Source organism: Microdochium trichocladiopsis (assembly GCF_020744255.1).
Source record: "Microdochium trichocladiopsis strain MPI-CAGE-CH-0230 chromosome Unknown B0I36scaffold_5, whole genome shotgun sequence".
Lineage (NCBI taxonomy): Eukaryota > Fungi > Ascomycota > Sordariomycetes > Xylariales > Microdochiaceae > Microdochium > Microdochium trichocladiopsis.
Genome location: NW_025763548.1, coordinates 187,049 through 210,236, shown reverse-complemented (window position 1 = coordinate 210,236; position 23,188 = coordinate 187,049). Strand labels below are relative to the sequence as shown.

General features: G+C 54.8%; 7 protein-coding genes across 7 annotated transcripts; 4 read left to right on the top strand and 3 right to left on the bottom strand.

Moving 5' to 3' along the window:
• Positions 1-1,134: 1,134 nt before the first annotated feature.
• B0I36DRAFT_224268 (Cupredoxin) lies at positions 1,135-2,945 on the top strand (the record flags this gene model as incomplete). Its single annotated transcript, XM_046149051.1, has 4 exons — positions 1,135-1,214; positions 1,278-1,627; positions 1,653-1,657; positions 1,758-2,945. Coding segments are annotated over 4 exons (1,623 nt in total), but the record flags the coding sequence as incomplete, so codon positions are not given.
• Positions 2,946-3,162: 217 nt separating this feature from the next.
• Positions 3,163-5,147, bottom strand: B0I36DRAFT_322126 (uncharacterized protein). The gene is made up of 4 exons (XM_046153808.1): positions 5,058-5,147; positions 4,918-5,000; positions 4,173-4,858; positions 3,163-4,102 (listed from the first exon to the last, which is right to left on the bottom strand). Exons 1-4 carry the CDS (start codon positions 5,106-5,108, stop codon positions 3,243-3,245), a joined length of 1,680 nt encoding a protein of 559 aa, XP_046012292.1. The 5' UTR covers positions 5,109-5,147; the 3' UTR covers positions 3,163-3,242.
• A 503-nt stretch (positions 5,148-5,650) lies between these two features.
• B0I36DRAFT_383582 (FAD binding domain-containing protein) lies at positions 5,651-7,599 on the top strand (the record flags this gene model as incomplete). The annotated part of the gene is made up of 4 exons (XM_046160967.1): positions 5,651-5,759; positions 5,818-6,220; positions 6,277-6,627; positions 6,685-7,599. The coding sequence occupies 4 exons, from the start codon at positions 5,651-5,653 to the stop codon at positions 7,535-7,537; spliced, it is 1,716 nt and encodes a 571-aa protein (XP_046012291.1). The 3' UTR covers positions 7,538-7,599.
• Positions 7,600-7,949: 350 nt separating this feature from the next.
• Positions 7,950-9,600, bottom strand: B0I36DRAFT_267021 (sugar porter family MFS transporter). The gene has a single exon (XM_046151224.1). It carries the CDS (start codon positions 9,556-9,558, stop codon positions 8,065-8,067), a length of 1,494 nt encoding a protein of 497 aa, XP_046012290.1. The 5' UTR covers positions 9,559-9,600; the 3' UTR covers positions 7,950-8,064.
• A 1,900-nt stretch (positions 9,601-11,500) lies between these two features.
• Positions 11,501-15,799, top strand: B0I36DRAFT_430916 (uncharacterized protein). The gene is made up of 5 exons (XM_046162561.1): positions 11,501-12,022; positions 12,091-13,132; positions 13,188-13,288; positions 13,362-13,537; positions 13,593-15,799. Exons 1-5 carry the CDS (start codon positions 11,562-11,564, stop codon positions 15,422-15,424), a joined length of 3,612 nt encoding a protein of 1,203 aa, XP_046012289.1. The 5' UTR covers positions 11,501-11,561; the 3' UTR covers positions 15,425-15,799.
• Positions 15,800-17,100: 1,301 nt separating this feature from the next.
• Positions 17,101-18,676, top strand: B0I36DRAFT_242365 (aminopeptidase Y; the record flags this gene model as incomplete). Its single annotated transcript, XM_046149901.1, has 2 exons — positions 17,101-18,075; positions 18,152-18,676. 2 exons carry the CDS (start codon positions 17,101-17,103, stop codon positions 18,674-18,676), a joined length of 1,500 nt encoding a protein of 499 aa, XP_046012288.1.
• Positions 18,677-19,351: 675 nt separating this feature from the next.
• On the bottom strand, positions 19,352-21,451 carry B0I36DRAFT_362440 (uncharacterized protein; the record flags this gene model as incomplete). Its single annotated transcript, XM_046158661.1, has 11 exons — positions 19,352-19,680; positions 19,802-19,872; positions 19,964-20,114; positions 20,183-20,219; positions 20,282-20,372; positions 20,463-20,499; positions 20,578-20,650; positions 20,718-20,747; positions 20,868-21,007; positions 21,075-21,128; positions 21,211-21,451. The coding sequence occupies 11 exons, from the start codon at positions 21,449-21,451 to the stop codon at positions 19,352-19,354; spliced, it is 1,254 nt and encodes a 417-aa protein (XP_046012287.1).
• Between the last annotated feature and the right edge of the window lie 1,737 nt (positions 21,452-23,188).

The following is a 23,188-nucleotide window of genomic DNA, read 5'->3' as shown; positions in this document are numbered from 1 at the left end:
AACAAACACTTTGCTTCCGAGGACACCCCGAGATGCCGGATCGTGAAGTCCGAGCTGTCGTTGCAGCGTGCTCGGTATGGTAGGCGCTCTGATCGAATTGAGGCAGGGGTTCCTCTGACCAGATGCCGGCTGATGACGGGAACGTGGTCCACCATCATCCAGAGCCTCGACGGAATGGACCTGTTCTTAGCTACATATCGGCGAAAGTGGCTGGCGAAGACGGGCAGCTGTGTTGCTGAGCCGATGAAAGATTAGAGTTTGTGAACAGTCCGGGTGTTGCACCAATCTCATTCTTCGCGCAGTAATTGAAAGCACAAATACATACGACATACGAAATGTTTTTCCCCCCGTGATAAGGAGCAACCTAGCTTCGCCTCGCAGATGCGCCAAGCATCTCATCGCAAACCATGAGACCCGCTATACACCCACGGTTTAGCCATAGCAAATAGTAATCAATTTCCGAGAGCATTACATAAATCGAGCCTACTGCCAAGCTTGCGGCTTGTCCCAGGCTGCGTTTTCCGCGTCCTCGCAGCCGACTCCACGTCAGCCGCAACGACACCTGAGAGCCAAGAGTAGCGGCCAAGGCCTAGACTTGGGTCGAGCTGTGCCGAGGCTCAGCTACTGCCATCAAGTGGATCGAGCCAAGACTGCTGTACAGGTTGCGTCTTGCCATAAGCCAGCCACTATCGCTGCGGCTGTTGGAATCTAATGAAATGTCCGTCGCCCCCCGTGTAGTTGAGGTACAGCCGTCGAGCTTTTACTCATGGGACCTGCACGATGAGAGCTCTCGGGGAAGCAGGTCCCAACTTCCTAGCATGTGCGTGATCAATCGGAGCGCTGGTCACTCCGCCACCGGCCAACACCCCATGCACGGCATGGTACGGCTGAAGAGGGTCTGGAAGTATAGTGCAGCTAACAACGCATATGATAAGTCAAGAATGACATTATCTTTGAGGAGCCTTCGCTAGCGGTACCAATATAAAGACGCTTGGAAGTCTCTGTCACTTTGCTGGGATTCTACGCTATGCCAGGCACTCAAGTCTAGCGTTAGTTTGCTTTACTTTGAAGATGGCATTTTGCCTGATACAACTTCTCGCCGCTTTCTTCCTCGCCTTTCCATCCTCGGCTAAGGACTGGGAGAGTCCCGAGTACAAGCAGATATACAAGAACCCCCTGCCCATTCCGCCCCAGAAGCAACCTCTGCGGCAAGTGTTCTCTGACTGAAAACGCGCACTACTTCGCTGGAAACACGAATTGACCAGTGGAGGCAACAGGACCTTCACTAATCCCATCAATGGCAAGCCCATATGGTACTACGAAGTTGGCATCCAGAAGGTCCAGCAGCAGATCTATGCTGGGAAGAAGCCAGCCACGCTCATTGGCTACGATGGCAGCGCACCAGGTCCGACATTTCTTGTACCAGTCGGTACAGAGACAATTGTTCGTGTGATCAACAATGTCACCGACGAGACTTCCGTCCATCTCCATGGCTCGCCGTCTCGTGCGCCATTTGATGGCTGGGCAGAGGATCTTACGTTCCCGGGCCAGTACAAAGATTACTATTGGCCCAACTATCAAACCGGGCGCTTCCTGTGGTATCATGACCATGCTATGCTGAAGGCATGTCCTATCTCAACGCATCTGGCTAGCAAGCGTTTCCCTTGTCCTCGAAGCCCAGGCGAGCGCGCGCCTATGCCTCAAAAGAAGAGACGCCACGATTATAAAGACACTTTGCTGACCATTGACTGCAACAGTCTGCTGAAAATGCTTACTTTGGCCTGGCTGGCGCATACATCCTCAACGACCCAGCAGAGGCCGCTCTGGGCCTCCCTGCGGGCTACGGAACGTTCGACATCCCACTCGTGCTCTCGTCAAAGTACTACAATAGCGACGGGACGCTCCGCAGCACCAAGGGCGAGCTCGATAGCGTCTGGGGCGACGTCATCCACGTCAATGGCCAATCTTGGCCCTACATGAACGTGAAGCCTCGCAAGTACCGCTTCCGCCTACTCGATGCCTCTGTGTCTAGGAACTTTGCTCTATACTTTGCCAAGTCGTCCGCCACGAGCACAAAATTGCCGTTCAAGATCATCGCGTCTGATGCGGGTCTTCTTGATGAACCGGTCAGCGCGCAGACGCTGTTTCTATCATGCGGAGAACGTTACGAGGTCGTGTTCGATTTCAGCACATTCGCGGGCCAGTCGGTTGAGCTGCGCAATCTCGAGGATGTGGGCGGTGTTGGCACAGATGATGATTACGGCGCGACGAACAAGGTGATGAAGTTTGTTGTCAGCTCCGGGGCTGTGCAGGACTCTTCAGTCGTGCCTCAGAAACTTCGCAACGTTCCTTTCCCTCCCCAGACATCTGGAGTTGATCGAAGATTCAAGTTTGGGAGAAGCAACGGCCAATGGACCATCAACGGCGTCACTTTTGCAGACGTTGACAACCGCATCCTCGCCAATGTGCCCCGCGGAACGGTGGAGATCTGGGAGCTCGAGAACAGCTCCGGCGGATGGACGCATCCGATCCACCTCCACCTTGTCGACTTCCGCGTCTTGTCCCGCTCCGGCGGGCGCTCGGTTCTGCCCTACGAGTCGCACGGCTTGAAAGACGTGGTGTGGCTGGCAAAGGGCGAGACGGTCACCGTAGAGGCGCACTACCTTCCCTGGAATGGCGTGTACATGTTCCACTGCCACAACCTGATCCACGAGGATCATGATATGATGGCTGCCTTCAACGTGACTGCGCTGGCAAACTTTGGGTACAACGAGACGACGGACTTTTCGGATCCGATGGACGCGAGGTGGAGGGCAAAGGCGTTTAGCAAGATTGATTTCACGTCGAGAACAGGCGACTTTTCGCAGACGACGATTGCGACGAGGGTGGATGCGCTGGCGAGACAGCAGCCATACAGCGAGCTGAGTCAAGTGCTGGATGCTCTCGATTCTTAGGTGCAGGTGAGCTAAGATGCATCACAATAGCATGTTAAACCTTAACAAACTATAAGGGCCGTATTGGGGTTTAATTCGGATTTGAACACTAGTAGTGACTTCGTGTGCCTTCTTATTACCACTCGACGCCGAGAGGTTTATCGAGATCGCATGCTTTACCCGCGCTTTCCCAACACGTCGACTTTCGAATTTGGTTCAGAATCTTAGGGGGCAAGCGATAAAGACTGGTCATTGAGATGCACCCCAAGCCGACTGAGCTGTTCCCCAAACGAAATACAGTATTGGTATTCATCCAGCTGGTACGGTCTTCATGCTCCCGTCGACGCCCCAGCTAGCCATTGTAGTATGGAAAAAGGACAATATGTGATGTGAGAGCACCGGCCAGGTATGATCGCGCAACGTTTCCAGGGCTGCGACGCATACGCGCAAACTGCGCGCAGCTTCCCTCCTCAATTTACCCCCACCAGTCATATTCAGAGCATGAACCAGACCAGCGCGCAAAACGTGATAGGCAACAAAGGAAGGAACCATGTGGAGCTCCCCAAGAGACTCCAGCTTCTGTAGAAGCCTTGCAATCTCGCTAGCAGCAGCACTTATTTCATACAGTGACGACTGCGAGCGGGCGGCAGATTGAGAGTCGGCCGGGCTCAGATACCGACGGTGGAGAGATATGCAAGTTGCATGGTAGGAAATCCAGAGGGTAATCTGCGATCGCTCGGGTCGACTGGTACGCGTGAGTAGCAGGCAGGGGTCGACATTCTGCCGGAATAGAGTGAGCGCACTGTATGCTCCAAGGAAAAGATCTTCTCTCTTCCCCCATGGCAGGTTTCGGAAACTGGGCGAGTATATCGGATCGAGATGATTTTGCTGAATTCGGACTAGCTGGCAGTGCGACTCGAATGCGACATCCGAAGTACTAATCGATCCGGGAGCCAAAGTAGAAAGATAGCTCGGTGCTTCGCTCATGTCCCAGAGCATGCGGACATTGGCACCAAGGGTGGGAGTGCCGAGTCCGTCGACGAACAGTAGCGTCCAGAGAGTTCTCACCCTCGTGTCTCGTGCAGCCATGTCCAGTGGTTTCGTGCTCTCTGCTGGCGAGGGATGACTCTGGTCCACGTTCAACGTACTCGACATTCCAATGGCCATGTCTAGATGAGATTTGTCAATGGAGAGGACAAGACGAAGGTCGAGAAGATGGATTAGAGTCCCTAAACCCACAATGGTATATCCAACCTTGAGAACAGTCAAGAACCGCATTCTTGTAGCAGCTCAGGATGACCAGCCCCCTCAATACAGAGATACAAGGGTGCTCCCGACAACATTGAGATACGAGGCTCTCGGCATAATTGATGAAGCACTCAGCTTCCCTATGGGATGTGCGAGTTGAGCAGTGTGCTGCAATACCGAAGATGGTACTGTAGAGGAACTGCAGCGCAAGATCATTCTCTGGGAAAAGACCAGAGAATTGTAACCATGGCTCCTCGACAAAGTTGTAATAAATGTTGATTTTCTCCAGGAATACCTTTTTCAGATGTTCTTTCAGCTCTGCATCCTGTGAAAGGTGAGACACAGTCACAGTTTCTCTGGAGTCTATTTCAACAGCGGGAATCTCGAATGCGACCAAGGACTTTCCGAACGGATTATTGAAGCATCCTGGGCCGACAAAAATCGGCTCATCGCTAAAACCGGGATATTTCGGCCAGGTGAGTGACGTAAACTCCGTCAGAGCTCTTGGAGACAGGCAAAGATTCGCGCCAGTCGTATCTGTTGCCCGCGAAGTTGTAGGGTCGCAAACACTCTCGGTGCTTTCATTATCCTCGTGTCGATTGGTCGCAGTCTGTGTCGATAGTATGCGGACCTGGTTCTCGAGGGATTGTACGTAATCCCGGTCCCAGTATTTTTTCCTTGCATAAGAACAGCGCTCAGTGAAATGATCGAGGTCTTTCGGATAACTTGATCTCACCTCTTTCGGTGTGATTCTCTGCCGTACAGGCAAGGGGATCCGTAGTTTCTGCATGCCTTGCAGACAGGCTGGTGACCATCGCACTTGAGCAATCCCTGTCAGTGTTGGAAAAACCGGAGCTCGGATATTTCGGTACTCGCCTTTCGCTTCCTCTCGCGACAAGCGTCGCACGCGAGTGCTGTACGTCCCATCTCAGTTCAGGAATGTTGCTGGCGCGGTCGACAAAAGCAGTATAGAAAAGGTGATGGAGACGTCACTGCTTATGAATCTGGCCTGCGCTTGTATCTGACCCGCCAATCAGCATGATTAGATCATTAGTGGTCTCTCTAAGGGATCTGATTGGTGGCTCCATTACATCCGCCAGATCCGATAATTCCCAGACTCCACTTCACGGGTCATTCCTGGCCAAGCGTGGGCTTTATGTCCGTTCCTCCTGGTGCCTCCAGAGCCACGTGTACGCCGGCCAATCTTACCTGCGCCGTGCCATGAGGGGTTTGTGATGAATGGCGTACCCCGTTGTGCCTGGGACCAACAGGTCAAGCCCACCTCCGCACTTCTGGCGGGGCTGGCAGAGCTGCTGACGCCACTCCCGCTCGGAAAAAAGCTTGTTTAAGTATAAGTACTGGCCAAGAAGGAGGAGATACACGTGGAAGGGGAACGGATAAAAAGCACACCAGACTCCAGCAAAGTAACAAGCAATTACAGTGCAAGACGCAATACCAGCCAGCCAAAGATGCACCCCATCCCCGAACAAATCGACGTCCTCGTATGTGGCGCTGGCCCTGCCGGCCTGCTGACAGCTCTTGGTCTCGAGCAGCAAGGCATCAACACGCTCGTGATAGGTATTAACTTCTACATCGGTCGTTATCTTGTCTCAGGAGAAAACTGACAATGCTCCAGATAAGAGAGCGCGCGACGAACAAGAAGCCACGGGGCGGGCGACAACCCTGTTCCCCCGGTCGCTGGAGCTTCTTGATCAGCTCGGATTGACCGACGACATCACACAGGAATGCTTCATCGCCCGCTCGGACGCAACATTTAACAACGGTGTTCGAAGCACGGAACGGGGATGGCATGAGGTATTCGCCAGCATGAGGGGCACCTACCACGACTATTGCGTCAACATCCGTCAGAGGTACTCCGAGGAGATCTTTGGCGCCAAATATGCAACCCTCTCCAGCACGCCCATACTTTATGGATGGGGCCTTGTGGGCTTCGAGCTCGAGAAGCTTGAAGGGGACGATGACAACATCACGGCAATCCTCGCCAATTCGAGCTCGGGACAGGAAGCACGCGTTCGCTGGTAAGTGTTCATTGCAACACCAATTGCTAGCCGAGCGTAGGCGCTCATATCTCTAGCAAATATCTTGTTGGCGCGGACGGCGGCAATTCAACAGTACGCCGGCTCGCTGGCATCACCATGGAAGGAGATGAGACTACCATGAAGTGGATCCGACTCGATGGCAAATTCGAGACGGATTTACCCGATGCGAACCTGGGCTTTGCTGCCATTGAGACCAAGACACATGGCAATGTACTCTGGGTCAGACTCGACAAGGACGCCCACCGTGTTGGTATCTCTTTGCCGGCAAAGCTGCAAGAGAAGTATCGCGCCGGAATAACCCAGGAGCAAGCTGTAGCTGAGGCTGTGCAAGCCATGCAACCCTTCAAGCTCGACGTACAACGCGTCGATTGGTGGACCCTCTACAGGTCAGTCATTCTTCCTGTCCACATTATCAGACCCATACTTACCTATGTCGTGCATAGTATCAAGCAGAAAGTCGCTGTCACCCTTCAGCAGAACGACTTCATCCTCCTCGTTGGCGATGCCGCCCATACGCACTCCTCTGGATTCGCTCAGGGAATGAACACGGCCATTCATGATGCTACCAACCTGATTTGGAAGCTCTCTGGGACTCTCAAGGGCTGGTATTCGCCCTCCACGGTGCTGCCATCGTATGCAACCGAGCGTCACGCAGCCGCCCGTAAGCTCATCTCCATTGATGTGGCTGCGTCTGCCGCCATCTCTGGAGCCATTCCTGACGGGTACGGGCCAGCGGATTCAGATCCAGATGATGTGCTTGCCCGTGTGGTTGCGGACAATACCAACTTTACCCTGGGCGCGGGTGTTCAGTATGGGCCATCGTGCATAAATCGGTTGGCCAACACCACATCGGTGTCACTTGGCAATCGCGCGCCTGATGCCTTGGTCCGTCGTCCCGGAATTCGCCTCCCTCGCAGGCTTCAAGAGATTGCCCTTGTCAATGGGCCGGGCAAATGGTTTGTGCTCGTCTTCGGAGGCTGGCATCTGGCGACTAGGGACAGGGTCAATGCGCTCCGAGAGGAGATCAACACAGGAGGACTTGGCAAAACACCCCGGGAGATGCTGAACATGGCTACTTTGTTTGTCGGGGTGGCTGCAAATGCCTGGGATGCCCTTGGAGGGCCCGCAATCGGCAGGCTTTACTTTGATCACGACGGAGACGCCCACAGCAAGTACTGCATCTCACTGGATGACGGAGCCATCGTCGTGATCCGGCCCGACGGCGTCTTTGGTTTCGCTGCCCGTCTGCATGAGTTGGCAAAGGTCAAGGACTACTTCGAAGGCTTTTGTCTATGAGCTTCCCCGTCATGTTTTAGGTGGTTGGTGAGACATTTCCACTACTTCACTCGAATTGAACCAAGATTCCAAATCACCTGTGTCAGCCAATAAGAACAATCAAACTTGTTCATGGCCATGGGGATACTTTCGGGCTAGCCATACTGTTCGTGACTGGCCCGTGAGCTCAGCCACCACGGTCGTCCTAATAAGCTGATACCGAGAAGGTACGAGCAGAGACTAGTCCGCTCTGCCCAAGCATAGCACCCCAGCATAAAATCATAGCTGCACGGGCGGAGAAGGGAGATGTTCTTCTCTCTCCTCTCTGTGTTCCTACTAAACTAATCATACGCCTACTTTCTGCACAGACCTAGGGCTAGTACGTGACACGACCTATAGCTTAGAGGGCGAGATTTAATTGATTAATCTTTGGCAGGAGTCTCCATAGCTAGTTATTAAGAGATATGTGTGAGAAAATGGACTTTTGGTGAAGTGATAAAGGTGGCCCACTCATTGGGCATTTACGCTAGTTACATAAATAGTATCTTTTACGCTTCGCTTTTAATCTTAGTTAACTCATCGTATTCCGCATAGGCATCGATGGGCTCGCTCTTGAACCTTCTCGCGGGAATGCGCCTGTCGAAGAGAATGTCGAGTTCCTCATAGGTGCGGCCTTTCATCTCGGGCAATCTTAGGTAGACCCAGACTAGGCAGAGGATACTAATACCGCCGTAGAAGAAGCCGGCCTTTGCGCTCCAGTTCCAGGCGGTCGGGTTCAGCATGTATGGCACAATGATGCCTGAGATAATAGCCACGAGACAGTAGAAGTTTCGGGCGAGAGCGACGGTCTTGCTCCGCAATCGACTAGCGCCCACCTCGCCTACGATGACGTATACAGTTGCGCCGACGGTCGGGCAATAGAAAAAGAGGTAGACAATAAGCAGCGACGACTTGGCCCAGTTGGCGGACGTGTTGGTCATGTCGGGAATACCAGCGAAACCGATGGCAAAGTACAGGACGGTCATGCAGCACAGACCACCGAAAAAGACTGTGCGACGACCAAAGTAGTAGAGCAGAGGCCAGGTCAGCATGGTACCGACGAATGAGGTAGCATTGTTGCCAATATTGAGCTTGAAGGACTCGCTCGTCGGCAGACCAGCCTGCTGGAAGAAGTAGGTTGTATACGCCTGCAGCGGGTTGCCCACGCCAGCCTGAATGCCATAGACGAGGCAGGCGATCTCGGTGCGGCGCAGGTCTGTTCCCCTGAAGCAGTCGAGGTACGAGACACCGGAGCTGGTCTCCATCTCGAGCCGTGTCGTGTGAATCATCATAGCCACGGACTCTTTAGGGTTGACGGAGCCATCCGTTAAACGAATGACCATCTTCTCCGCCTCATCGTAGAGTTCCTCGCGCACCAGCCACCACGGACTCTCCGGGGCGAACCAGATGAGTACCAAGAGTGGCGGGATCCAAGCCCACTGGACCGCGATAATGATGCGCCATCCCCATTCGTTATGTAGCTTGGACAGCTCATATGTGACGCCAGCGCAGATGAATTGGCCCATGACCCAGCAAAGGCAGACATACGTCGTCAGGTAGCTTCGCAGAACAGTGGGACACACCTCGGCCGCGTATGTGTTTGCCGCGGCTTGGAAGACACCGATGGGCACCCCGGCGAGGAACCGACCGACGAGGAAGACAGGGAGGGTTTTAGCGAAAAACTGCATAAAGATGAGACCAGCCAACATTGCTAGTGTGACGAGCGACACGGTCCGACGGCCCAGACGTTCGGAGAAATAGCCGTCGAGCAGCACGCCGATCATGTTGCCGACTTTGCCCGTCACGTGGAAACCTGTCTGCCAGGCGGCCGAGATCTGGTAGCCGTTCTTGTAGGGCTCGCCGAATTGCGCTTGGAAGGCTGGGTGGGCGTACAGAGTACCGGTGAAACCCAGGTCGTAGCCGTCCATGACGATGCAAAGCGAGAAGACGACGGACCAGAACACGGCCTTGCGATATTGCTTAATGCCCTGCCAGACGGTCATGTCATGCTCGCCATCGGTCGCGTTTTTTGCATTGGCGGCGAGCTCATTGGGAATAGCAGCCGCCGCCGAGGCAGCGGTTGGGGTTGGCTTTTCCACCGAATTATGCGGGTGCTGCTGCTTCGCCTCCATTGTTCTGGATTTGTCCTTTCCGGCCGTCGTTGGCGTACTCGTTCCAATAGTACAGTCAGTCGTAGTGCGGTGGAGATCTTAGCTGCGCTCCTTCAGGGTTCTGTTATGGGAGAGGGGGCGGCCTTTTGTGGTTAGGTTGGAGATCTGGCAACGGGGTGGGCCTGGCCTGGGCTTATTCTCGGACAACTTGCAGCTGAACATAGCGGGGTTGCCACCACTCTGCGTCATCTTATGGGGAAATGTAACCTCAAGTCTTGGCCACATATTGTCGAATTGGGCAGGTTGGTTTTAGGGAGGCGATATCGGCAACTGTGCGAGGGTCGCAACCTGAGATGCAAGGCCTGATGTCAGGGCTGGGCTTCAGGCTTCCGAATGTTATGTTCCTTAGAGGTTCGACACGATGTAAGAAAAAATACGGGTCGCGCTTTCAATTAGAACCGGATAAGAAGACTGCTCGCAAGCATATTACTGCTTCCCATCAATGTACCACGTCTAGGTGAGGTGGTCCGGCAATCGCTCAATCTACCAGAGGATCAATAGCCGTGGGAGCCACGAGGCACCCGACAAAACAGCGACAACAGCCTTTCGTGAGTCGTGACAACGTTGCTGCGAGCAAGACACGCAACATGCAGGATGATGTGAGGACCCTTTCTAACAGGCTCGACCCAGACTTCCTCGCCTCATACGCTCCTCTGGCCCGTGCTAGCTATAACTTACAGCGTAGTTCTTCACGCAATCTCCAGCCAGAGGTGGTTGAGCATGACCTCTTTTCGCGGCTCGACTAGCCTCTGTGGAACCGCTACCGGAAATTAGGATGCTCGACGTCGGTAGCCTTTCAGAGGATGGTCCGATGCAATGGCAACCACTTCTCAACGACGCACTCAGACCTAGCCATGCTATGGCCAGTCTTGCTCCCATCAAGCCCTCCCGCGCCAAGGTCATAGTCTATATTACCACGATCGACGACCGCCATTGGTGGTAAGCCTCATGTCTACGGACCAGAGCCCGCCGCCCTTGGTCCTAGATCACACTTTCACGGGCACTGAACAAGGCATTCGTAGCATAATCACCGTTGCCGACTTTGTTAGCTAGATCAGCACATCCCTGGACACGCAGGAGATGCGATCAGCGTACGAAGAGAGGTTCCCGGCAGCCGGCCTGTGTACAAGCCGATATGGCCTCATCCAGGGCTGCTTGGGACCCAGAGAAAGCCAGGTAGTGAATCCTGACCTACCTTTGGGGCTCGACTTCATGGACGGGAATGTGAGTATGAGGAAGGACCATTGGGTGGGCTCGAGGAAGGGGATGCTCCACAGAGCTTCTACCGGTGCCACATGAGCTCGACGCGCCCTTTCCACGCATCGTGACCAATAATCAGCGTACAAGCGTGCGAGGGCGGGCCTCGTCTAAGCATAGCCTTCCCTATCTAAATCTGTATTTCATCATGTAGCTACTGTATAGATTTTACCTGCTGTGAAAAGTTATAGGCTCTTAAAAAATTCGCGAGTAGTATATATTGTCGCATAGTGCAGCATTAGCCATACTTACGTGGACTGGAATACCAGTAAAGTCTGCCTAACGCGCTAGTCTCGCTGTTCCGCAGCGCGAGCTCCGCCTCTGTGTCTTATGCGCTGTGAAGCGGCCACATATACTCACGCGGACATCAAGCATGGTGGCTGTGCAGGCACTGATAATGTAGGCTTACAACGAGGGCCGTTTTTGCTGCGGTTGTGATAGGCCTGATGCAGCCTCAGAGCCTTGCGGATAAGTACCTTGGCTTACCCCTCCTCCACCTGCAACATGTCACCCCTCTAGTGTTTCTCCCATCTCTCACCCGAGGTCAACCGTCTATCGCAACTGTGTGGCCCCAGGAGATGGCGGAGATGACTGGTCTGGCGCTAGGCGCCATCTCTCTTGGCATACAGGTCTGCAAGGGCGTGATCGTGTATGCCGATGCACTTCGAGGCAAAACGGACGACCTCGCGGGCCTCGAAGAAAAGGCCAGAGCGCTCTCGGGCACTCTGGACGCGGTTAGTCGGACAATCGACCGTCTTTGGCCCCCGCCCACGAACCCGCCATCGCCAACAGCGGTGTCTTTACTAGCCGCAATCGCCAACAGCACAAAAGCTTGCGAGGCCGACTTGTCCGAAATGGAGCGCTTTCTTGTCAAGTACGCAGGCGGTTCCACGTTATCGGGATCGATGCTGAGAGAAAGATTTCAAAATGCCTGGAAGAGACTCCAGTACGGCTTCAAAGCCGGAGAAATCAGTAAGATGGAGGCTAAGTTGGCCAGTGTCAATTCCATATTGCTGCTAGCCCTGCAGGGTCTTGGCATGTAAGGCTGCCGGTACCTTTTGTACAGAATCCCAATTTCCATGGTTGTTAACGATTTCGCCTGCCCAGGGACCTTGCGATCGACGAAGCTGCCAGCACCAAAACAATCCTAGATAACACCGGTCAGATCCTGAAGAGGACCGAAATTCAAGATCGAGAACTTTCAAGAATCCAGTCAGACACAACAAAGACCTTGCAGGAGCTTGGTGCAGCGCAAGAGAGCATTGGCAGGATGAACAGATCTCTCGCGACCACTCTCACCACGAGCCTCCCAGCACTCCATAACGATATAAACGAGGCCGCCATAAGCGCGGTCGGGCGTGTTGAATCTCTGTCGACGCGTATCGAGGACGTGGTTGCCTCGAGTCAGACAATCCACACAACGGAGGTTGCATCATTGAGACACATGTTACAGGTCCAAACCAAAGCGTTTGAGGATCTGACCGCCGGACTCAACGGCTGGATTCTTCCCAATAACAGACAACTCGTCGTGCAACGGCTAACTGCACGTCCGGCCATGCTTCAACATGCCATGCACGACATGGATCGCGTGCGTGCAACTCAGGAGCAGCTCGAGACGGCGCTGTACGATGGAGATCCGACTACGAGAGACTTGGCTATGTGCAACTGCCGACCAAACTCTTCCACACAGTCTTGGCGGACGCGCCTTGGGGTTTCCTCTTTTGCGCTGACGACCCGACGGCATGTCTCTCAACATCACCCAGGATGTGTGCTCTCAAGAAACTCGACTGATCGGCCCACCACTGAACATGCAGTAGCCGCCCAGATCGGGGTGTTTAATACCGTGATTGACACGGCACTGAAGCTTACCTACTTCTGGCGACAGGGAGCCGGAGGTTTCAGCATAAGTCCTGCATTCTCTATCTGTGCCGTTGTTGACTCACGGCTCTCGCCGTCATTTAGGCTTACCAAACTCCTCTCTCGGTTTATGATTTACAACAATCCAGATGCTTCTATTGGCCCGGTCTTTATTTGTCACTATAAAGTGAAGCTGAGAGAAATCTTCCAGTCTGGCAGGGCATCCCCAACCGACCTCGACCAATATGGCAGAACGATTCTCCATAAATTGGCAATTTCCATGCATTATGTGGTATGTATCTGCATGCTCTGGGTCTTTTCCACGGGCTGACGCGTGTGGCCTGTAGAATGGAGACGCGAGACTAGGCCAAGAGTCGGCACACAATGTCATCTCAGATATGGTTCACGTGCTTGGGGTTCCGCTTGAGCAACAAGATCATGGAGGCTTGTAGGTCCAACCCAACCCTGGCAATACAGTCCTCGATGGTTCCCATACTCATACAGGATTTTCAACATGATAGCTTGGCTTTACACTGGTATCTCCGGGACCTGGCCGGCCTAGTGACGAGGTTTCATAGAGCGATCAAAAGTTTGATTCCACAGGGTAACGGTGGCAAATATTCTACCCCGAACTTCAGCCACATCAACTTGGCAATCCTTGTCGCGCAATCCAGCTACGCTTACCAGATCTGCGATGGTAAGATTGTCGACCGCACATGACATGACCGTCAGCTAACTCTCTTTTGTCTCAGTATGGAAGCCAGATCGGCTCAGTGAGGCAATTATTCGAAATGAGGCTGCATGTGTGAGGGATCTGATCTATCATTACCCTGGCTGGCTTGATGACAAGCCGGCTTTTGGGGTCAAAAGCTATATGCATCTCGCATTGTACACAGCACACTGCTTCGAGGACCTGGTCTCGGGCCTCGTTATGGCCGCGGAAGATAAAGTTCCAAACGCTTCCAAGATGCTGAATTGGCTTCTGGAGTACGCAGATTCGTCCGGACGAACACTCGCAGAGTTAGTAGTCTCGGCCTGCAGCCAGGAGTTTCATCCCACCTCACACGGAAAACGATGTTGGTATACGAGCATTCTACACGTTCTCTTCGCCAAACGATGTAGGATGCGCCCGTCGCGTCTCACCATGCCGCCTTGGATTTCAGCACGGTGCCAGACCTGTCTCCATACTTACGTACTCGAGCTTCGTGACCGCCGAAATTACCTCAAGGATATTGCATTGCGACACTTTACAGTACATCAAATCAGAAGATACGAACTAGACGAGGACGCACCACTTGATCGTCATACCGCATTGGTTGTGCAGGAGTTACGGCAGCTCCAAATTCACATCCCAAAGTACCTCATAACCGCCGAGGACGACCAGGATATTTGCCCTTTATGGCACAGCCCTATGCAACATACGTGGCGCAGCTCAGGTTTGATTCGTTATCCTTCTGTCCCGATGTGCATCCCGTTGGCGTCGGCGCTGTATACGTTTGGTTTTCGGGACTCACAAGCGCCACTGCATGATGGGTCGACGTTTCTGCACCACCTGATACATCTGCTCTACACTCCACTTCCCTTTGATCCTGCCAACTTGCAGACGCTTCGTTGGGCATTGCAGGACAGCACTCCAACCACAGTGACGCTCGAGAGCTTTTGGAGGTTTGGATCTGATGCTCACAGAGATTGCATCTTGTGCGTGTGGATGACATCGAATTTGAACCTGACGGTTGCGCACGTGCTCGCCGGCGCCCTGGGACGAACCCTCTCGGTTTTCGCGGATCCATCCAACCTTTCCAGCCGTCGCGAGTCTTGGCTCTCGCTAGTCAGTGAGATCATGCCTCTGACGTTAATGGATACAAGCGCGTGTCTCTGTTCACAGGACGGGCGCACGCCTTTCGTCATTTTCCTCCAGCAGTACTTCAGTCAATGGTCCAACTTGTCGAACTTCGGTACTCCTACATTCCTAGCCAGCCATCTCAGAAGCGTAATCTTGGCCTGTGGGCGGGCGTGGACGCCACCCACGTTCCAGGCGGCGATTCGCCTGCTCACATTCGAAGCACTCTCCATGGAACATACCTGCAACGATCCTCCTGGAAGCGACTGTGACCATGACTTGGCTGTCGACCTGGATCCAGCGCCTGCGAATACGCAAACGGACCCTAGTGTCGCGATCTTTTCCAAACTTGTCAAGGAGTTCGACAGCATGATCCGAGCAGAGGTCCAGGTGGATACATCAGAGATTCAAGGCGATGCGCTGAAGTTTGCAGATGGAGAGGAGGGACTGCATAACGAGCTTATCTCATTGGACGATTCGCACTGCGAGTCTGCTAACAGGGTGAGCTTGGGAGACTCTCGCGGCATAAGTCAGGCTACTTGGGAGCGCTGGCTTCATGTGTGGGTAGAGCTTCTTGACGCTGAGATCAGCGATCTGCACGCTCAAAGCATTGAAGATGATCACCTCAAGGCTGCAGAGAAGCTTGGTATTAAGTGGTGCCAGCCGCCGCCGACCAAGCAACAGCCACTTGGCCAAGATATGTCGTCGCTGGAGTTTTGGATGGGGGAGCTGGACAAGATTTGAGGAGATGATGCGGAGCCTCGACTTGGATTGTAGCCAAAGGCCAAAAGCCTACGGGTTACATATGGAAGATCGCACATCTCTGGCTGAGTAGCACGCATTTGTCTAGCGGGCATGTGGTTTGTACTACGTTTTTCGTATGCCTGGTTCAGCGCTCGAGAATTGGCGCAGTCATTCACTGCGTCACGCAATGGGGTCGACGAGGCCTACCAATTCCTGTCCGCCCTTTCTATGGTCCATTCAAAAGACAGTGCCACTTGAGATTTGCACCTCGTGATCACCTCCCCACCCGCAAAGAATCTTCGTGCTTTGGGCGGTTTAAATCCAGTGAGTTACATTTATTTTGCCCATAAGCTGACTGTGTGTTGCACCTCTGAGCAGATGCAGCGTCCCTCAAACCAGATCTAAAGAACATCAAGGATGCATTCGGCTTGAGCCGGATCATCGAGCGGGCCGCCTGCACTGCGACACTTAGAGCTCCCTCATATTGGCCATCCAAGGTACGCTGGCACCATTGGACAATTCGAGAGTTGTGAGAGACATGTGCCTGGCTAGACGCGGCGAGGCGGTAAGGACTGAAAGCCGACTGCAACCTCGGCGGGCCAGGCCTCGGTACGTGTCTTTGTGTGTGGTGGCTGAAGTCATGTTGGCTCCAGCGGGTCACGTCACCATGGCCCATATGAGCGTGCTGCTCGGCAGAGATAAGACCTGCCTCATTGCACTCAAGCCACACGGCGTGCCAAGAGCCTGGCGCAAAGAGTGGGCAACATGTCTGGGTCAACACGCTAGCTTGGGGCCAACGGCGCGCGCAATAATTATGTCAGGGGGGTCATCGCCACTGGGGCACGCTTTAGAGTTGACGGTTACCCCACGCTCAGCGGCTCTGCTGGGCTGGCCACAGCGACTGTGGCGGGCAGGGCTTTACTTATTTCATTTCCATGCCCAGCCAGAAAGGATCTGACTACTCGTACCCCTTCATACTACTTTACCCTCCGTCCACCAGCAAGATGGCTGTCCAAGACAAGAAGTCTCGCAGCACCTACCCACCCCTGGCCCACGCACGCGAGCGGTCTGCACTGCAACACTGGCGAGTGCAGACACGAGCCGGGTGCCTGCTGCATGGGGCTAGGTGCCGAGCCGCCAAGACCGATATCAAAATTGCGCGCCCCCAGCGGTCATGCCCAGATGGCCCCCCAGTTGTGCTGGCGATCGCGGACCGACAGCGCTCTCCTTCCTCATCGGGGCTCTTGGCGATGGCGGGTTCCCCAGGCACGCAATCCACTCTGCATAGCGACAGTATCCACGACGCCTGGGCAAGTACACAGCCAACATAAACACTCCCCCAAGGCAGGGAGAGTGGCTCTGAGATCGGCATGACAGGCCGATGCCCAGACTGCAACGCAACGCTCACGCTGTCGCTCGCCAAGCCATGCTGGCCTGCGATGGGATGCCCACTATATTGTATATTGCTTTCCTTGGGGGCCTGCCATTCACGGCATGGGCCGTCCTTGGCACGCGATAGCATAAAGATCGCACGAGATCGTCATTTTTCTCCTGGCTGTGAGAGGTTCTCCCCTTCCTTCTCCATCCCACTCAGCGGTTCCTTGCTGTGAGATCCTACATTCTCTTGTCTCTGCTCTGGTCTCCTGGTCCTACGTGGTCACCCTTAATCCGTAATCATGAAGTCCCTCAGCACCGTTGCGCTGCTGGCCTCTCGCGCCGCCGCCAGCAGCTCGTGCAAGCCCTACGTCGACTCGGAGAAGCTGCAGTCGCTCATCAACCTCGACGACCTGCTCGCCGGCTCGCAGAAGCTGCAGGACTTTGCCGATGCCAATGGCGGCAACCGCGCATTCGGCGGCGGCGGCCACAATGCCACTGTCGACTGGCTGTACGACACCCTGCAGGCGACGGGCTACTTTGACGTCGTCAAGCAGCCCTTTGTCGAGCTCTTCTCGGCCGGCTCCGCCACCCTCACTGTCGCCGGCGAGGAGTTCACCCCGGGCGTCATGACGTACTCGCCCGCCACCGACGGCACCGTCTCGGCCCCCATCGTCGCCGTTAGCAACCTCGGCTGCAATGTCGCCGACTACCCCAGCACCGTGAGCGGCAGCATTGCCCTAATCTTGCGCGGCACCTGCTCGTTCGCCATCAAGGCCGCCAACGCCAAGACGGCCGGTGCTGTGGGCGCCATCGTCTACAACAACATCGAGGGTGCGGTCGCTGGCACCCTCGGCGGCGCCGGTGACTACGCCCCCGTCGTGGGCATTCCCCAGTCCGAGGGCAATGCCATCCTCGCCGCGCTCGAGACCGGCGAGGTCACCGGTGACCTCTTCGTCACGTCCATCCTCGAGAACCGGACCAACTTCAACGTCATTGCCGAGACCAAGCAGGGCGACAAGGACAATGTGCTCGTCCTGGGCGGCCACTCGGACTCGGTCTTTGCCGGCCCCGGCATCAACGACGACGGCTCCGGCACGATTGGCGTCTGGGCCGTGGCCAAGGCACTCACCCACTTCAAGATCAAGAACGCCGTCCGTTTCGCGTTCTGGGGTGCCGAGGAGTTTGGCAAGCTCGGCTCCTTCTACTACGTCAAGCAGCTCAATCAGACCGAGGACGAGATTGCCAAGATCCGTGCCTACCTCAACTTTGACATGGTGAGTCTTTGCACCTGAGTGCATCCTCGATTTTATACTGCTCAGTCAAGACGACTAACACTTGGATCACAAACAGATTGCCAGCCCCAACTACGTCCTGGGCGTTTACGACGGCGATGGCGGCGCCTTCAACTTCTCCGGCCCCGCCGGCTCTGCGCAGATCGAGAAGGACTTTGAGGAGTTCTACACGGCCAACGGCCAGGCGTTTGTCCCCTCCGTCTTCTCCGGCCGCTCCGACTACGCCGGCTTCATCGAGAACGGCATCCCCTCGGGCGGCCTCTTCACGGGCGCCGAGAACATCAAGACCGCGGAGGAGGCCGCGCTGTTCGGCGGCGAGGCCGGCGTCGCCTACGACGTGAACTACCACAAGGCGGGCGACACCATCGACAACCTCAACACGGACGCGTTCCTGCTCAACACCAAGAGCATCGCCAACAGCGTCGCCAAGTACGCCATCAGCTGGGATAGCCTTCCCCCCGTCGACCTCGCCAAGCGCAGGTGGTCGGCTGACCACCACCGTGCGCTCAACAGCGCCCGCTCCACGCACGGCCACGACCACGCCCACGCTGGCCCCTGCGGCCAGGGCAAGGATCTCATTTGAGCTGTTGTGGTTGGACGTCGGCAGAGTCGAAAAAGTGCATTCTTGCTTTTGGTCGTTTGATGTTGTTGTGCACATGCATGGCGAGGAGTTGTGTTCCGTTGGTTGGGTGTAGTTTGACGCGATATATGAAAAAGATGGCCATTCAGATGGCCGGATCAAGATGAATAAATCTTAATGTGTACATCCACCAGAAGATCCGCTGTGCGTGCTATTCCGGCCCTATTGCTGTACATGGCCTCGGTGATTGCGTGCCCGGTTGCCTGCCACCTTGAGGCCGGCCAGGAACAAACAGACCCAGCCGTGCAAATCCGTGAACACAGGACGCTTCCTTCTGTGGTGGAAGCCTACGCAATAGGTCGTCATGTTACACTGTGCCTACTTCCTCCACCTCTGTACAGTCAGGGTTCCACCACCTGACGATGGATGTCCACTACACATGAGATACATATGCATCAAATACTAACGCTTACAAATGTCCCTCCCAACTGCGGGAAACTCCCAAACTCTCAAGGTTGGTATGCAGCGTATATCTTGAGAAATCCGGCAACATAAAAACATGAACAAAACTCCTTCTTTGCCCTCGCTATGCGTGTTCAGAACAATTCCAATGCCACTCCCACGGTTCTTTTCCAGCCTCCGTCATCACCCTCACATTTGACGCGTGCTCGTCGGACCTCAAAAGTCTCTCTCCCTCGTCCTGACCCTGCCCAGTGGCATTGGCGGTGGATGTGCCAAGGATTGGCTCCCGGTTCTCGGTAGTATGCCCGCCCCGGGCGATGGGGATATCACGTCGAAATCGTAGTCCACCTCTCCGCCGGCGGCCGTGGCGCGCCGGCTCAGCCGCAGATGTGCCTCATAGGACGGACTGGTCAGCGGTATCGCGTCGAGAGGGGCGGGGGACGGTGGCACTCGAGTGTGGGAGCGCTCGTATGAGCTCGAGGGGTTCGGATGCTCGCGGTTGCGGCTGCCTGTTACCCAGTACAGGACTATGACACCTACAAGGACTGTTTGGGCGGTTAGTTGAGGTCAACCTTGTAATGTCTGATGGGGAACACGAGAATCTCGGAATGTCCCCCTAAGTGGCGAGGGGCATTGAAGTGTTGCTACTTGTAGGAAAAGACTTACTGTCGGCCTTACAGGTCAGGAAGCACAGCCAGTACACCTCGCCGTCCCTGATTATTGAAGCGGTGAGATTGCTTCAGGGTATATGTCAGCCGCGACTGGAAATAGATGCCGAGAGTTTCGTCAGGCCAGGAATAATGGGAACAGGAAGTATGCATCACTCACGCTATTGTGGCAGCAAGCGAGATCGCCAGGCCGATTACGGTACGCACAGCCAGGCCGCGTATCTTGGCGCCGACTTTCGGCTCCGTGTTACCTGATGAGATAAGGTCCATCGGGCTGCGTATGCCCCGTGACGGCCGGATACTGAAAGTCTCTGTATTCACATGGATGCATTAGTTATCGAATGGTCAACCCAATGGGCTAAATTCAAGGATAACTTACTGCTGAGGTAGTAGAGAAAGAACGAAGTCAGGTAGATCTACATTCCCGTCGATTGGGTCAGATGCGTCATAAACCGTAATCCTGTAGGGCCTAACTCACATTCATAAGCACGTCCACGCACAAGCCCGCAAGCATGATGTAGCGGGAAACACCGATGACACACTGGCCGTACTGATAGTCGTTGATCCTCCTAGAGTTTTGGTAAGCAAACGGTCTCTCGCCCATGGTTTGATGAACAACTTTGGAAGACCCAGGTTTAGGAATCGCGAATGCTACACACAGGAATGAGAAGACTATGATCATGACTATGATCCCCACTATATGAGAGTTAGCACTGGGTTGTATGAAAATGTATTGCTGAGCAGTCCCTGCGAGCAGTGCCATGGAAAGCTGACCTGTGATGCCTGTCGTGTGGAGGAGGAACAGCTTCGAGTGCGACCGACTTTTTGTTGACGAGCGGACGACATGCTGGCGGATACAGGCCATGTATAAGCATGAATACACATTTTTGTATGTCGCCATCAGAATGACTTACGAGTCGATCTGCAAGGAACAGATAGAACAGCTGTCATTATGTCAATCCTGTGTACGCGAGACAGGCTCGTCGCATATCACGCACCATCTAGCCGAAGCTGTCAGCATCTCTCTCCAGATATTATGAACTGCCACTGCTTTTACGACTGACCTTGATCAATCCGTATACCACGATGCAAATGATTGCTGCTCCGCTACAGGCCGCATTGACACGATTTGCGTCATAACCGTACTGCAGTACGCCGGCGATCAGGATGTAGATGAAGGCGCCCGCGTATTGTAGTATCACCACTGTGTCCTTCCTCGTCAGAACTTGTTGTTGACTGCCCGGTCCGACGCACCATGGAGAGCCACTCACGCCACCGGATATATGACAACCTCCGCCACGACCTTACTGCCGATACACGCTGTGCTGCAAGTCGAATGTCCTAGTCAGCAATTGTATCTCCTACAAGTCTCCTCCCTGATCTGTCGAGGCCCGGCGTGAAGCGTACTGAATAGGGAAGTGCAGATGCCCGCTGTGATGATGGTGAAGAGGATGCCAAAGACACGCGCCGATTGCGGTTCCGCTTCCCTGTATGTGTCCCGACGTTGCAGGGGTTCCGTTGTCATTGAGAGCCATGGTGTCGGCGCCGTCGAGCCGTGCTCGTGGGTAGCAGCTAGCGAAAGCACGTGTTTCGTGGCCTCAATCATGACCTCGATAGGCCCTGCTTCGTCGAGGCGGATCCGTGGCATGGCGACATGCGAGCGCCTCGCGCGGCGGAGGTCGCCTTGCCTGCAGATGTGCCACTGCCTGATGGTGGATAGTCAGGTGGCTAATCGCTTCTCTGCGATGAGAGCTACTCTCGTGTCGACATCGGCTGTGGGGGGTGCCTCGTCGGCAGCGCAGTCGTTGTTCGTATGTCGGGTGGGCCGGAGCACAAGCGTCGAGAGGCAGGTCGAAGAGAGATGCAACAGGTATGTGACGGTGTCTTCAGACCGAGAACCGCCCCTTAGGGGTCTTTTCCGCACGGGAGAGACAATCAAAGACTACCTTGGAGTGCCTGGCCACCCCGGATTGACAGCAGGGATCACATTCCAGGCCTCCTTCTCGCCCCCGTATGAAAAGCACGTTGCGCCCCGGCGAGCCCAGACCGCCCGTCTCCATCAAAGCGCGCCACGGCATTTCTTTTTCGAGCGCGCGGTCCAACCAGCTCGACACCCTACCAGGCCCATCGGCATTCCCCCATCTCTGCCATGCGGCCAAGCCATCTCCATAGGCGAACAGCGTCACTCTGCTGCAGTCCTAGAGTCTAAACAATTGTGTGGCAGCCGCCTTTTGTCCCAAGCTGACACACGCTGACCCAACCAGGAGCGCCCGCCACAAGGTCTTTGCATATCTAGCGCCAAACGCTTATGCGGAACCCTGACAAGTGCACCAATCGCTAGTCCGTTGGTTCCTTTAGACGGTAATAGTCGCTCTTGATTTCCCCCTAGGTCTGACCTAATGCCCATCTGACGCTTCTCCGCGGCCTTTGATGTCACTTTCTCAATGCCCGCATGCGGCTGGTGCGACAGTTGAGATTATGGACTGGTCTTGGGGAAGCCGAGACTGGCGATGATGGCGGTGATGGCTTCCTGCAGCTGCCGGTTTGGGTCTTGAATGGATAAGCAAGTCCACAGCCTCGACCCTACCGAGCAGAATTCCCCGTGGCCGTGCCCCTGGTTTCAGCCCCGAAAGCCACACCTTGAGGTGCTGGTTGAAGTGAGATCATGGCTTGGCTGGGGAAGGAGTAGTCATGTCGCCATCCAGTAATTCGGCGGTGGAGCGGGGAGACTTGCACACATCCTCCGTGAGCCGGGCGCATGTTGATCCTGCGGCTGGGCACTAGTACTTGGACTTGAATGGGCGCGCGGCAGCCACACTGAGCCACGAGAGTTTCCCATCGTGATCGACACTCGCCCCAGTCGGCTCATCTTGCCCCACTCCGGAGCCAGCACCGTCGATAATTGCCCACGTCGTGTGGCTTTGCCAGGGGGAGATACAACGCTTGCCCCACGTCGATCAAGAGCTCTGTGGTGTGGCATCATTTCCTACAGTAGGGGCTGAGCTGCCCTTTGAACCACAGCTGGCCGGTGACGTGGCTGTTGCCTTGGTATGAGCCAAGAAAGCTGTGGTTGAACACAATCTAGCCTGCACTCTTCCGTAATCGGCTAGTTCTCCTCTGGTCGGATCCTGTTAAGGGCTGGCCGGCCTCATCGCGGGATCATTCAATGCCGCGAACACTATCCAGGGGTGAGGTAGGCCACCGGACAAAAAGGCGGTGGCACATGGAACAAACTGCACAGTTGAATGCAATTGGTGATAGGAAAGACGTTGATTCACCCCCAGCGGCTACGCAACTGACACTTGGAGGTCATTTCTTCATTGCAGCTCAGCGATTTGGACTTTTCTCTTTCATTTCAACTAACACGAAACGCCAGTTTTGCCGT

Excerpts from the sequence above, each read along its gene's own strand:
- B0I36DRAFT_267021 (XM_046151224.1), bottom strand. The coding sequence starts at position 9,558 with ATGACCGTCTGGCAGGGCATTAAGCAATATCGCAAGGCCGTGTTCTGG.
- B0I36DRAFT_322126 (XM_046153808.1), bottom strand. The coding sequence starts at position 5,108 with ATGGGACGTACAGCACTCGCGTGCGACGCTTGTCGCGAGAGGAAGCGA. Across the intron at positions 5,001-5,057 it reads GTCGCGAGAGGAAGCGAAAG|TGCGATGGTCACCAGCCTGT; the intron begins GCGAGTACCGAA and ends GGATTGCTCAAG. Across the intron at positions 4,859-4,917 it reads AGAGAATCACACCGAAAGAG|GAAAAAATACTGGGACCGGG; the intron begins GTGAGATCAAGT and ends TTCTTATGCAAG.
- B0I36DRAFT_430916 (XM_046162561.1), top strand. The coding sequence starts at position 11,562 with ATGGCGGAGATGACTGGTCTGGCGCTAGGCGCCATCTCTCTTGGCATA. Across the intron at positions 13,289-13,361 it reads CAACAAGATCATGGAGGCTT|CTTGGCTTTACACTGGTATC; the intron begins GTAGGTCCAACC and ends TCAACATGATAG. Across the intron at positions 13,538-13,592 it reads CGCTTACCAGATCTGCGATG|TATGGAAGCCAGATCGGCTC; the intron begins GTAAGATTGTCG and ends CTTTTGTCTCAG.